This window comes from Streptopelia decaocto, assembly GCF_964273445.1.
Source record: "Streptopelia decaocto genome assembly, chromosome: Z".
Classification (NCBI taxonomy): domain Eukaryota; kingdom Metazoa; phylum Chordata; class Aves; order Columbiformes; family Columbidae; genus Streptopelia; species Streptopelia decaocto.
This window is the reverse complement of record NC_138657.1, coordinates 66,213,524-66,229,195: the sequence shown is the minus strand read 5'-3', so window position 1 is coordinate 66,229,195 and position 15,672 is coordinate 66,213,524. Positions and strand designations below refer to the sequence as shown.

The 15,672-nt window shown below is 34.4% G+C and overlaps 1 protein-coding gene across 2 annotated transcripts in view; it reads right to left on the bottom strand.

Annotated features, from left to right (window-relative positions):
- Positions 1-15,672, bottom strand: part of AP3B1 (adaptor related protein complex 3 subunit beta 1) — a 155,231-nt gene that overhangs the window by 44,741 nt on the left and 94,818 nt on the right. For both annotated transcript variants that reach the window (XM_082074286.1, XM_082074287.1), the window contains exons 20-22: positions 14,786-14,960; positions 7,618-7,690; positions 6,684-6,790 (exon numbers count right to left, since the gene is read on the bottom strand). In XM_082074286.1, coding sequence (XP_081930412.1) covers positions 6,684-6,790; positions 7,618-7,690; positions 14,786-14,960 — 355 coding nt within the window. The remainder of the gene's footprint in view (positions 1-6,683; positions 6,791-7,617; positions 7,691-14,785; positions 14,961-15,672) is intronic.

Here is a 15,672-nt window from a genome sequence, read left to right as displayed (position 1 = left end):
TAATGTATGTATTTTTCATGTTACAAAAGAAAAAAAAATTACTTTAAATTCTCTCATAGATCTAAGCATTTAATTCTCAAAAAAGTTGGACTCATTTTAGGACAGTATTGACTTAACCAAAGGCAAAAAAAAGATCAAAGGTCTCATCACAGTAACTTAATTAAAGGAGTTTCTTTTCTTGCAATAAACCCACCCCCAATTTAATTTCTATTTTATAAATAGGATTTTAATATTGTAATTGCACTTTACTTTGCAATTTTAGCACTTTTATTTTTAAACACAATATTTGAATATTGGTTCAATCTTTTTCACTCCAAGAAAACAAAACAGCAAAATAGCATTGAATCAGGAGCGTTACTGTTAATCAAAGACCTGGCTACTCAGAATATAATATAATTAATATGTAAGTTGCTAACTAATTATACATTATATAATTATACATTTATGTAATTTAAAGCATATATAGTAAAGTCATATAACATATACATTATATATTTAAAGTATAAACAAAAGACCAATTCTGGAGAACATCTAGTATTAAACCACACAGTAATCTACTAAATCAATGAGATTATACATAGTAATAATACAATCTACCTCTCAGACTGGGCATACTATTATTTGTGCCAGCGTCTTGTATCAGAAACTTGTTTCTGACTCAGAGAAAGATCATGTTTGAACTTTCAAATTAGATTATCTAATTTATTTAAAAGAAAAGAAGTTGAATATTCTTAAGTGTAGAGCTTGCTAAGTATTACTGCATTTAATAAACACTTGAGGGTATTTTTAAGGCTTGAACACTAATAAACGTAACCAATAATGATAAATGGATTTCTAATTAAAGAACAAACGTAAAATCACACCTGAAAAAATAGTGTCATAGCAGGTTGGTTTTTTTCAAGCTAACATATTTACAAGTGTGTGGAAACAATTTCTGAAAGGACATTATAACTTTCAAATACTTCATGTGACACATATACTGTTACCAATATAAGAACACCCTCTTATACAACAAATTTATATAAACACAGAAAAATAAAATTAAGTATGCAGGAGGTCTTTGTTTCATTCCTTCTTCTGTCTTGGCAACGGTTAATATCTGCTGATGAGCAGCTACATTCATTTGTAGATCTCCAAGTGCTTTCTCAAGGTAAGCATCATTATCCTCATTTTTCAGATGGAAAACTAAAAGATTAAGTTACTCCCTCCAGATCATGCAGCAAGTAGTAAGCCAAAAATAGAACTCATTTTCCATATGTAACACCCAGTTCTGTATCCACTGGACCACGCCGCCTTCCCACAAGCATCAGTCACACCTAATCAGCTGCAAAGCTGAATTTTGGGTGGCACTAAGAGAAAGTTGCTTTTTAACTCTTAAATTTAAGACTATGACTTTTCACTTACTTCGTAGGTGCAAACTTTCCCAGGCACCCTACTAACATGATATTTATTAAAACTGGTTTCAATTAAGCCTATATGCTAGTTATAAATCTTGCAGAGCACAGAGCAGGGAAAACTGGAGGCAAAGCAGATACTTTAAACTGTTCCACGTGGGGAAAGCACCATCTTCATGGTGTGAACTGTGGGGTTGTCCTATGCAGGGACACGAGTTGGACTCAATGTTCCTTGTGGGACACTTCCAACTCAGGACATTCTATGATTTTATGATTTTATGATCTTAAGAAACAAATCCAGAGGGAAAACTACACAGAACTCCAAAAAAATATCTGCTCAATATGCAAGTGTGATCAAGAAGGCAAACAAGCTATAAGCATGCACTCGGGTAGGACACATGTAGACTATCTTGTGTCCAGCTTCCCCTTTTACCTCCCCCCAACAAAGCTTCCCAATTTCAATCTTTAGGTAAAAGGCTGGGCTTCAGAATAAGTATAATGAAAACATTTAATGCAGAGGAAAAAACTTTCCTGTGATGCAACACCAAAAGGGTAAGATGTTTCTTACAGTCAGCTGCAAAACAACAAATGGTAAACTATAAAAAAAATAATAAAATTATATAAAGGATACAGTAAGTCTGTGTTATCCTAACACAAAACCACAGAAACATGTGATAGAAGATAGGATGTGGCTAACACTGAAAACTGATTTAAAAGAAACATCTTTTGTCTGAGAAAAAAATTTAGAAGTGTCCTAGAAGGGACTGGATATATTCACAGAAAAGTAAAACTAGTTATTTAAAAAACAATGCTAGTTAATCAAAATGACTCTAAGAACACAGGCAGAAGAGTATCAAGAATATAGTCAAACCATCGCATGCCATCCACTGCTATCGTAAGTGACTGCACCACATCTCTTTCATTACATTAACAAGTGAATTCTTCTTCTGATACAGCCATTCCTGAGGTAAGAACTCAGACCAGAGCTTATACAAATCACAAATGTAGATAGTTTTATTAACAAAGCTCTGAATAAATCTCATGAAGTTGAATGCACACCAATAATTATTTAGCAGAACTATTACTCATTTCTCTACTGCAGGATTTCGCAAATTCTTAAGCACATCATGCTAACCTTTCCTACAAGTTGCATATCAGCACAGAGCCACAATATGATCCATTATTGCAATCCTTGTGTTCCCGGTACTTCTGAGAGGAGATCCTTCACACAGGAAAATAATATGCTTCAGATCAGTCTTAACATTTGCTATGGGGGAATTATAAACACCCTAGATGGACAAAGGAACATGAAAGTTTTCCCCTGTAAGGATCACCTCAACAACTTAAGAAATTATGCATTAAGAAATTAAAATACCATTTAAGGTGTTATTCTGTTCTGAAAATATCTCTAGTTGAATATTGAGGGAGTTCGTGTTTACTGTTTCTCAAGGAATTCTCTTAAGTGTGCTCAATTTGAAATTAAATGTATTTTTCACCTGGTTTGACAGGCTTGGAGCTTGACCTTGACTTTTGTCAAAAGCTATTATTTCTGCTCTATGCATCACCACTCTAAAGAAGTTCTCAAAGTGGATCTCAGTCAAAAGTTCTGCAGGAAGACATGAGACAGGAAACAAGGTGATTTACTTCTCCCCTCCTAAACAGTTTGGGTGGAACTCAGAGTAGTAGGAAACAATAAAAACATATCACTGGTAACAAATACTATCAAGAGAACAGATAGAACATGCTGAATAGAACCTTAGTAAATAAAGCTGAATCACTTCCACAATTATACCATAATTCCATAAGCACAATAATTACTGGCAACACTAAATGGTTGCATCAAATATTTTTAAGTACCTCTTCACTACAAGAGTTTTCCTGTTTTTGGCACATGCTTTTATCACGAACTTCTGTTATAGACTCTTGACTTTTTCCCCAAATTATCCTCTCTTTGGGGCAGGGGAAATGATCTTCTCCCCTCAAACCCTACTTAACTGAGCCCATACATCCACATGCTTTTGCCCCATCCAATTGCTGCTACCATCAGGGCTCATATCCAGCTGTCAGTTCTTCCTTGCATTAACACTGTTCTGAATCACAACAAATTTCTTGCCACCAATGCAGTATTTCCTTCTTATTAATTTTATTTTTAAAAGTGTGTGTCATTTTTACCAGTTAATTACCATATGCATCATGCTCAGGGCTCAAGACATTTAGGAGAGCAGGTGCTTTTACACTTTTACCATCTAAAATCCTCATAAGAAAAGAACAGGTGGTTTAGCTTTTCTTTATCAGCTGTGTGATGGGTAGGAATAGATTATCACCCCCTCTTTGGTTTCTCTCTGATACCACAGTTCTCCTCTTCCTCCTCTCACCATTCCTGCTCAAAATATTAACTCCTCAAGCAGGTTATAACCCTCCCTGTCCTTACGTCATTCATGAGTTTTGCTTTCAATTCTTCTCTTTTCAACTCTTCTCTCACTTTGGTCTGACTTCTCTTTTGTGGACATCCTGAAAAGCTCCATAGCAGCCTCTGGCAACCTCAGTTACCTGGCTTTGGTTGAGCCATCTGAAGACAGACTACAGGTACCAGGGCAGAAGGATGCACAAGGATTTACTATGTTTTGCATCCAGTTGGAAAAAAGTTGTCCATAAATTACCAGATAATATTGTTATTCCTGCAACAAACCATAATACGCATGTGTGCGTTTATATGAGGGGGAAATGTGCTATATGTAAACATGAATCATAAAAACAAATGAACCACAGGACAAACCATCAGGTTGAGCACTTTAGTTTCTATTCAAGGATATTTTGGTTTTGTAGGTTTAAAGAGACCCCTACCATTACTGTAAAACCATTCTTGTATTTATGCTTTCTGTAATGTTCAGCAGCTATGAATTTGGAGTTATAAGTTTCTAAAAGCTGTATCCAATTACAGTGCTGACTGATTTGAATAACAGTCTGCCTGACATATTCCAAGATAAGTGGCTGCTACATTTCTTTGATATTAGGGTCATATACTGTACTTATCTATTTTTACTCCATGCTCTCCATTGCCTAGTGATAAATTAATTTCTCACTGTTAGTTTGGCATGTGCCCTGCAGTTAAATTCATTTTCTTTCCCATTGAAGAAAGAAAAAGTTTTCTGAAGTATGACAACTATCCTCCTTATTTTTAGAAACAGTAATCACAGATTAAGTTCAAAATACTATTTTAAGAGGGCCATTCTCACATAAAGTCTTAAAAAACATTTTTGTATTTCCATTTTTAGAAAATAATCTGATGGTGCTGAACAACATGTGACAATAGTTATTTAACTACTTGCACACAAGACTTTTTACAATATATGGATATCATTTGAAAGAACAGGTTTTAACCTTAGGGTTTAATTTTTATTCCCTCCTGATGCACAAAGCTCAGCAAAGGACCTCATGTACCTCTGCAATTATTGTCAATGATAAAAAAAGTTTAGAGTAGATCTGAAAAGAGAACACAGGCCAAAACATGTAACCACTATCCAGGCAGCAACAATCAGCTCTTGTGTGATTTGAGTTGTTTACGCAGCAGGAGTATGACAAAATGTTCCAGGTTCTTTGCTGGTTACATGTTTTACCAGGAGCTCAGCAGTACCAAGAAAGAGGCACGTTGCAGAATCAGCCCTTTCATGCAGAACTTCTTTCCCTGTTTAGCATACACCTTCGATCTCTTTCTATCTAACACCTCTATTTCATTGCAGCTACCTTCTAAAGAAAGGGAAGAAGCAATTTAGTAAACGCATAGTGGCAACCATGAGGAAAGCAGGTATGAATGTGAGAGCGAAACATGTGTTCATGTTCTGTAGATGATGAAAGGACTAAAGACACTGGCAAACAAGGAGTGTTCTCAAGCATCCGATATTACTGATAGCTGTCTTTAACTTATCTTCAAAGATGGCAATTCTGAAGTAAAGCACAGAGACCAGACTCACTCTTAAGCTAACCCAGAGCCAGGAAAACAGATGCTTGCTTGTATTTTGAACTGTCAAAGCCATAAAGGATGGCAAAGATGCAATTGTGGTATTGCAATCCCAGGAATAACAACATAGTTGTAGTTAAACTCAGGCTTTTCACCTAACACTGTGTGCTATGCCGCAAAACACCATGGAAGGTATTTCCTGGCATTTTAAGACTGTGTGACACAAGAATGACTACACATCAGGTAAAGTGACTGCTTGTCCACAGATTGCTACCACTCTGCTTGAAATTCAAATTGCATCACAATTTTCTTAGATAAGGCTAGTATCCAACACATTATCTTAAAGTCTAACTTTTCAACAGCAAAATTTACAGCCCGTGAATATGAAACTGAATCATCAGCTAAGATATTTTATTTCTTGAGTCAAATCAGCACAAAGTACCTTACCAGTAATTATTAAAGTCACAGTGTAGGTTCTATATACCAGCCCCAGTACAAACAAGGCTAGGCTAAAAAATGCCTGTGCCTCTGGTATTTTTTCTCATCACTCCCATCCACTTTCACAATGATAAGTATACCACGTTGTACTGCTGCAATTCCTTATTAAATTGTAAATTTAAATTGGAAATACAAAATTACTAAAGAAAAACGACCAAAAAGAATACAAACTACCATCATTTCCCCAACAAACGAATGCCCTCTACCTTCCATGACTTTGCTAAGCTTAATTATACCTATAGTTTTGAGATTCCCTAATGGAAAGCGCTACAAAGCAGAAAGCGCTAACAGAATGAATCATGACACATACTGATACACCACTGATTGCAAATCTATACCCTTTTTATTTGCACCCAGGGGCTATGCTTCGTATACTCATGAAAAACTACTTCCAAGTAGTAAAGTATCATAATTGGGGGCATGTATGGTAAATAAACAGACTGAGGATTAACAGGTATGTGATTTTCTTGTAGTTTATTTTTTATAGTGTAGCAACCAGATGATTTGAAAGATCTGTATAGTTTGGATGCTTGATTTGTGAATTAAAGTTTCCCTCAGGCAGAGAAAAAGACAAACTGAAAGAGAAGGTTAAAAATCCTTGAAGGCATCCTTCTCAGACATGCAATACTCACACTTTTCTCAGAATGCTTCAGCATGTAATTATTACAGATCAAAAAAAGTTGCCAGACTTGTACATAAACCAGAATTTCATTCAAGACCTTTATGGGTGAAAGCACTTTAAAAAAATCACTTTAATGACTGCCTCAAAACCACGTGAAATGCTTTAATTAAGACACCCCACACACTCATCCCACTTTTTCAAGGCTACTTACATCAATGACTGATGAACTTGAAAGACTTAATCCCTCTAGGTCAGCTGTTACACTTGGGGACAAAACAGCTGCTGTAGGAACTGCCACAGGAGTTGTCACAGGACCGACTAGAAGTAAAAAGGCAAGGGATACTTAACTTTCAAAAATTTAAAATATTAGGAAGGAGAATGAGCTATTTTCATGACGTGTAAAAAAGGTTTTACATCTTGATCTAGTTATTTCATCCTTGTATATATGTGTCTTAATAGCAGAAGATTTTTTTCAGACATAAAGCCCCAATACTCAATGAAAATGTAAATAAAATGGATATATGTATTGACCACAGTACTTACATTAAAAACATTTTGTCCTCCTTTCCCATTTTTACCTCTATTTTATCCAAATTATGCGGCACATTTTCATTTACAAGTTATGTGCAAAGTACATATTAATGCAACTCTAACATGCATTGCACTTATAGGAGTAAATTTGAAGAATGGTACTACAAAGCATAGCCAAAAAACAGTGACAGCTCTGCCCTTCCCTTCCAAGATTACAATTTAATCTGTTCTCCAAAACTGTAATTTTTACTATCTTATTATAGTACTACAATTGGTTCATAGGTTGCACAGATGTTGTATGAATGACATTCATTGGCACCTGAGAAAATAAGCCCACTTTAAGAGAAAACAAGTCCAGACACACAAAAATTCTCAAAATTAATGTTTTACATACCAGTACATTCTAAATTTTGAAACTATTTCTCAATTCTAAAACAAACAAAATCACATATTGTAATAATTATGCATAAAAATAAGTCAATAATCTAAGCTTTTTGTCAGGAAGCTGGTACAAAAAATGAACAGGATCAATGTTTCAGACATTTAAAATTCATTGAATTAACTGAATTGAATTTATGTCACAGGAAAAATGAGGCTTTAATCAAGATACTTACAGTCATCTAAATCTAAAAGATACACATCTTGTTTATTTGGAGCTTTTCTATCTTGTACTGGTTTTTCTTCTTTCTGTCAAAATACACAAATATTTCCTCTTATACCATATCAGCAAAATAAAAGTCTTTAATACTTTTATGAAGCAAAGTGTATCTTCTTTGCTGAACAAAAAAGTATCTATTTTCAGGGGTCAGTACCTAGTGAGAAAGATTTTTTTGTACAGGTAAACTGAACCCAAACTCCACATTTGAGTTACATTTACTCCTCTAAAGCCCATGTTTTTGTTTAATATAGTTACTGTTGCTACACAAAGAAAACTTTTGGTGACAGATCAGACATTTCTGTTGAGATCACTAAAACAGAGAGACAGAAGCATTTTTTGTGAAGACAAAAGTCACCTGGCGAACAGAATAATATTTCAACAAAATTTGTTTCAGTATATCTAAATAAAAAGTTACAAACAAATCTAATAAGAGCAAGTGTTGGTCACACTTACAGAGAATTTAGTTTGTCACAGCTCAATATGGATTCCCATTAGGTGGCTTAGTAAAAAGGACTGGTCTTTGGATGTAGCCAGAACCTGGACACATTACCCCCTGGATGCACATCAGCCAGTTTATCACCATGCTATTCCCACCCTTTCTTAAGCATCCTTCATCTGGATCCACCGAAGAACCCTTTCTGCATTTGCTCTCTCTGTCTCACTCAATGGGCAGAAGGCTTCGTCCCTCTTTCGGAGAATTTATCCACTGCCTTTAGACCTTAAGACATTGCTTGAAAGTATTTTAAATGTATTCTTTCCAGCAGTCATACTTCTTTGAACCTTCTAGTTTACCAGTTTCCTCTTCAACAGCATGTGACAACAAATGCATATACATATATTAATGCATATACATATATTATTCTTTTACCTTTTCTAATACATGAATAGGTCTAAATAAATCAGCAAAGCTCTGTATGCCCATCCGGGTTTCAATTTCTTCAGCATTTCTTGCAAGTTGCCACAAACTCTTCAGGCAAACAGGATACAAATTCCTACAGGGGTGTGGAGCCCTGTCAGAAACTCAGTAGCTAGAATCACTTTATTTGACTATCATCAGAGAATAAAATGACCTGTCCTTTCTAAAGGTGCACTCCCTGTCTTCCAGTCTCTCAGCCTCATGGTCAGTTGCAAACAAACAATACTCCAGAGTCTACTTTTTTGCAACTGTTGGTTCTCTCCAAAGAACATGAAAGAAACTAGTTAATGTTCTCATTATTTGAAGTTGTTGATGTCAATGACTATCAGGCTTGACCTGGGCCAAAATTACATTGCTCATCATTTTCTTCCAACAAACCCAGGGCTCAAATAGACAGTAGTTGCTTATGTGATCCTTACAGATGTGCTTTAGATATTTGGGGAGGAGAAGAATCTTGTGGGCAGAGAATAACAGAAGTCACTGTTTTAAAAATTATTTCAGTGCTCCTTATCTCTAAGGTATTTGAGTGTTCTGCAAATGCTGATTTATCCGAAACACAGAAGTTGACTGGACAAAGGAAATATTACAAAATATCTTTTAAATGGTGCTAATGTTATTCTATTCCTTATAAGCATTGTCCAGAATGATTAAGAGTATCTGCTTCAGGAGCTGCCCTCTTGAGTTCCCAGCTACCAGACTTCATTTTCTCTTCCAGTGTCATTACTGGCAAATCACTAAGCTTCTTCTGGCTATTTTTTTTTTAATCTGTGAAATAAGGATATAGAGTATACTTAATGAGCTACAGGTTCTACTTCAATGTCTATGAAGTATCAGAGGAAGAAGTGCACAATAATTCTTTTAATGAATTCCAAGTCCTTTAATAGCATAATTTGCTGAATATTTACCCCTGAATTTATATATTTTTTAAAAGAACTCTGAATTTCCAAACTGTTTCACTCCCTGCTCCCACTTCTCCATACTATACAGTTCTGTCTTAACCTTTTGAACCTTAATCATAGCTGATTTTTAGCTAGAGTTCTGTATTTGCTAATAATTCCAGTAGAGATGGGATTTCTCCATTTCCTTTTATTATGCAACCAATTAAAGTCTATGAAAAGTGGATCATCCACATGAGAGTCTACAGCAGAAGGATTTTGTATGTGCTTCAGTTCTGCCAGTGGCAGCATTGCTAGGTGAAGATGCTTAAAAAACTTAGGAGTCAGAGGCAAGAAAACCCTCTTACTGTTAATCTGTTTACTGAAGACAATTAAAATATGACATTTTATGTCACAAATAATACCAATAGTATGCTTCAGTTAGTTTTTTTCTGTTATTTATTTTGTTATTCTAAAGTAGTTACTAAGTACATACGACAAAGCTTGATATATAATTTTGTAAGATAAAATGCATTTCTGCACTGATATTATTTTGAATCTACTATATAATTTATCTTTTAAAATGAGGAAAAAACCCTTCAAGAGAATTTATTTCTTATACTTCAAAATAAAATAAAATAGCCCTAAGATAAGGCACAAGCAAAGAATCATTACATCAAGGTAATGCCTGGTGAGAAAAACTTCCACTGCACACTTCGTCAGAACACTGTACCTAAGTGCATCACTTTACTGTAAAAACAAAACCAAACCAAAACCATACACAGAAAAAACCCCCAATCCTACCACCTGGGAAATGTAAAATCAGAAGCTAACTAAATCAAGACAAAGCTAATGTTAAAGTATGGTCATATTTTATTTTCTACTTTAGTCAAGTATGTTAAGCTTAAGTAAATACTCAGCTACATATATGAGTGTGCTTGTATGCAATATATACAAAACCACACAAATATTTTCTTATATGTATATTTCTATATATGTGTATATATATTAATTGTGGGCGATTCTGTAGAAAACACTAAAGAAATCTATATTGCCTATTACAAACATGATTATTTTTTAATTCGGTTTTTCCAAGAAAGGAAAATTGATTGGCTTTCTAGGAATAATAAATAGCCAATGACTGCAACAAACACTACCAACAGATATTTCTATTGAATGAAAAAAGCTTTGCATTCTAAATCAAGACAATAAAAAGGCTTTGACATGTCTGGCATTCCTCTGTAACATAATTTTTCATCTTTTTTCTTAAAAACTAAGTCTACAATATAAACCAAACAGTTTCCTACCAGGATAGCCCACTATGGGAAAAGCAGAATACTAAACAAAGAAGTTAAGCTATATTCCATCAAACATTTCTCCATTTGCAATTCATCTTGGTAATAGAGATGGAACCTGGTAAATGCATATAGGACTTGAAGCAGGAGATTTCTCTTGCTCAATGCATAATTCATGTGCTCCGCCTGCAAAGTGTGTAAAATGAGAATTTCACACCGCAGCATGAGCCATGGAGCTGCAGAGAAAAGGCAGATGAAATCATATTTTGCTGTGCGAATTTTATTTCTTATCCTTCCAATATTTATACAAAACCATCATTGACAATCCAAATGCATTAACAGATCACCCACTGTTTCCATTGTGTTAGCACTTGAAAAGAGATCAGGCAGAAAGATAGACAATTTGTTTTTGTATATTTTTAAATAGTGGATCAGGTTTTTAACAGCTGAGTGACTGTATTATACTTGTATAAGGAGGTCAACAGTAGCTGATTTAAAAATCCCACTATAGAGACACCTACTTATACATGCATCATCCTCAAATCTGTGTTTTAGCTCTACAATATTTATGCTTACAGTATAATATGTATCTGAACAGCTCAAACTACCCATATTTCAAAATGATATAAAACACTGCAGTACAAGAGACTGACTTTTCTATTCACTGCAGCTCAATTACAGTGACTACAACAGCTTTTTCAAAATTATTTTTCAAGAGAAAAAAATATGAAAGCATTAATAATGTGTTCAGGAAAAATAATCTGAAGATTTTGTAACCTATTTTAATGCTAGTAAGTGCATGGATGTATGTACAAATTAAGCTCTCATCTGAGTGTAACTGAACCTTTTTTATTATTAAAATTCTGCTGAGCACAGCAATGGTACCCAACAGAACATACAGAATGGTAAACACCACCCAAAACATCAGCTATGTAATGTAATTCGTAATGTGTGACGGAGAAGCTATAAAAATAGAGCCTACTAACTACTTCTCTTATCAGTATATATATATCAGAAAATCTTTTAAGTTTTATTTAAAGGGAAAGGAAATCCTAATGAACCATCTCCCCTTATACACTGACCAAATAAAGAAAAACCTGTAGCAGAATAAGGTAAGCAATGGCTTTTCCAATAAAAATCTATTAGAATAAACCCACATATTTTTGAGATCCTGGCTCAAACCATCTGATTCCTGGGTGGTCTGAAAAGAAGTCAAGTAGGAAGCAGAAAAACTCTAACATCATCCTGGAAATAAAATAAACATGGCTGGTTCTTGTAAACTGTACCTCTACACAAGGGCTCTAAACAAGACTTTATATTGTTCTCTAAAGTTTGTTAACAATTGCTTTTCTTTCCAGTTTGGAAGGGATTATCTATGTTATCATCAGTTAGCTCCACCTATCATCACAGGGCTCAAAACACATATTTCTCCAAAAAATCTGTTAAGCTAGTTAGCATAACTGTCACCTTTGACACAAAATACCTGTGATTCTTATCATCCCCTCATCCAATAACACCTCTGTATATAACCAAGTATCAGAAACACCCCAAATAAAAATGGAGGCATCCAGCCTGGCTTAAATGGAAACTAACTTCATGGCTCTAGAGATTAATATAGTACACTGAAACAGTCCTCTGTTCAAGAGTGTTAAATTAACTTGCCCCTGCCCCCTCCATATATGATCACTCATGTTTGCTGTGCACCAGTGACTGCTTGTTGCCCTTACATCAAATGTGCTAACTTCTTATTGAAAAATAATTTACGGAACATAGATATTTAGCTTTTGCACAGTGAGCTCTATGCTGTCTTTTCAATAATCTCCTCCTTTTCTTGCTACCATGCATGTAAACTCATTGCTATTTGTTTTAATATTTTTGTGATGTTTAAAAGGTTTGAAATTTTTCAGTTCTACCCTTTGACTCTGATCAAGACTTCTGTCAATTCCTTATAAATACTTTTTGTTCCCAACACAATTATTTTTAGGTGCTTCTTAATCAAGTAAGACTTCAGGACTACTGCAATGCTCTTTCTCTTCTTTTAAAATCCAAGGGCTTGACAATTTTCAGCTGACTTCCACAAAACAATCTCAAGCTTCTTGGAAATTCTGGTTCTCATATTATAAAGTATATTTGACTTCATACATTCTCAACTGCTGTTTTAAAAGACAAAAAGCTTTATCCTAGTAGTCCTCACATAACCTGCAAAAGAACCAGAAGGGTAGTCAAAGAAATAATGAACAATGGGACTGATATCCTGAGAAAAATCGGACAAATGAAGCAGAGAGAAGACATGATTGTTTGAATAAGGTTTTGCAGTGGCTGCTCAGGACCAAGCAGGTCAGAGCACCTACTAGTTTCTGGTGAAGAAATACTCTGCTAATATGAGAAGCTGCAAACTGTTAAAATTAATTCATATCCCGTATAGCATCAAGGAAGTTTATTCTGAGTGCATTTAGGTTACTTTTGTTGTGCTACCATTTTTTGGCAAGATCCAGTTTGGCTTCTCTATTACAAAAAACGTGGACACAGGTGCATTACCCAGTGTAGTACTTGGTTAGAACACAATGATCGAATCACAGAAACAGACCTCCATTTCTCAAATGCTACAATCTCACTTCATATTTTGTTCTACTTAGTTGAAGAAGGGAATAGGTTAAAAGTTAAGGTTACAACTCAGAGTTCCTAGGAGGACCTATACAGTTACAAAACAGAGACCACGTACAAAGTCATTTCAAGATCTAGAGAAACAGAGAGCTTTACTGCCTCAATTAAAGGAAATGCACACCAAAACAGCTTAATAAAGTTACAGCCTACTCTCTTAATTGTTCAAAACACATCTGTCCATTAAATGCAACAAACAATGTCTGTTTTGACTACTCAGCAATCTATACAGAAGTCCTGACAGAAATGTCTTGGCTTCACTTGAAATGCATCAGAGTATCACTTAATTTTCCAAACCACAAATCAGTATTAAAATGGAAACTTTTGAGCTACAAGAGCAGAACTCTTCAAATTTTAAATAAGAATATATGGAAATAAATGCACAGGAAAGATTTGATATCAGAAAAATAAGTTTCAGAAATTCTTTCACTCTTCCACCTTAAAAGATCTAGCCAAAGTTTGTAATTTATTTATTTATTAAAATTAAAGTTAGGTAGATTAAGAGAAACCAATTCATACTTTTAGTGCTAGCTCTATAATGCTAGCTTTAGTATAATGAACTTTTAACCTCTTTTTCTTCACTAAGGTAAGCAATTAAAACTTAACTGACACATTAATGGCTCTGTTGAACACTTTTGTATCTTCACACATTTCCAAATCCAATCTATAAAAGACTTATTTGAAAGTTTGCTACTTCATAAATGTTGTAAGAAAGCCAATGCAATTTGAAGTAATGGAATCCTTCATGAGGTTTATTCCTATCAAACACAGAGAGCAATAAAAAGCTGATTACTTAAGCATATTAATTCTGCTATCTAAGGATACACCTCAAGTATAAATGCATTAACAGCACTATTCCCAATTTTAACAGGAAATTTTAAACCAAAGCTAGTGGTTCTAATAGAATGCCTTCAAGCTCCTAAGCAACAATGTACTAACATCTCTTTCTTGGTTTCACTTCCTGTCAGACCCAGGTCCTGTACTAGTTATACCTTAAAATCCCATTTTAATATAATTACCATCCCAAATAAGGATGTTATTTTTGCGAACTACCTATGTACTATGCTTTCACTAGTTCAACAGTAATCTAAAAAAATTCATTAGGTTCTATTTTTCTTCTTATTTGTGGAGTAAAAATATAACGGAATAAAAAACAAAATATGCTTTCTGTTATAAAATATTCTTACTTGTTTAAACTATTAAACCCTTTGGGATTGGTCTTCTCATGAAAGGTCAAAATCTTTTTTTCAGAAATGTTGTTTTTTTAGAAATCCATATAACTACTACCCATCCCCATTCCCAGAGAAGGAAACACACAGAGAAGGTTAGATGCACCTTTTCATATTTTATAAGGGTTTTTAAAAAAACATATTTTACCTTACTAGAGATAGGACTTCTAGATTTTCCAGATTCAAAGTCACTTTTTGAGTCTGATTCTGACTTGGAGTCTGAAGAACTTTCTTCTGATGAAATGGACTCTGTATCAGAGGAACCAGATGTGCTGCTTTCTTTGGAGATCCCCTTTGCTTTCCTTTTAATGTTCTCTGAATCACTACATATTGAAAGAAAATGTTAAGAGACATGTAAAACCTCCAAAGGTATATGCTTAGGCAATATCCTAAGTTAACACTTCAAAGTTTTATTAAATGAGTTTTAAGCCAGTATTTTTTTCACAATAAAAAACTCAGCTAAGATGGCAGAAGTAGTTGCTTATTTAAGGGTACACAAAATTATTCTATCACATTACATAATAAATCATCACATACAATCTAATTCAGTGAAACAGCCAAACAAAAACATGTACATGTTAAATACTAAAAGTATTATTTGCCTGAAATGAAGTTGTGACATTTCAAAAAGAAGTGCAGACTCTCTTTTGTCTAAAGAAACTTTCAGACTATTCCACCTATGATTAACAGAATCTTTATGGGTTATGTTTTTTGCAAAGTAATATTGCTTTAAAAAAAACAAAACAAAACAAAACTCAATGCACTGAATTTATTCCTTCATTAATTCTTCTAAATCAATCCACCTAGAAATAAGACCTATAATATCTTCAAATATTTCAACTCATTAAAGAGTTTGTACAGAAAAGCCACTACATTCTGAAATCTTTGGTCACACTGAGTTACCTTACAACTAATGGACTTTGGAGACACTATTCTTTACACAGTGAAGTTCTGTTCACTCTGGCAATGTTGCATTATGTTGCTCTGTGCTAACAGCTAACGAGTATTATTAAAATCTGCCTTGTTTGCCTCTAA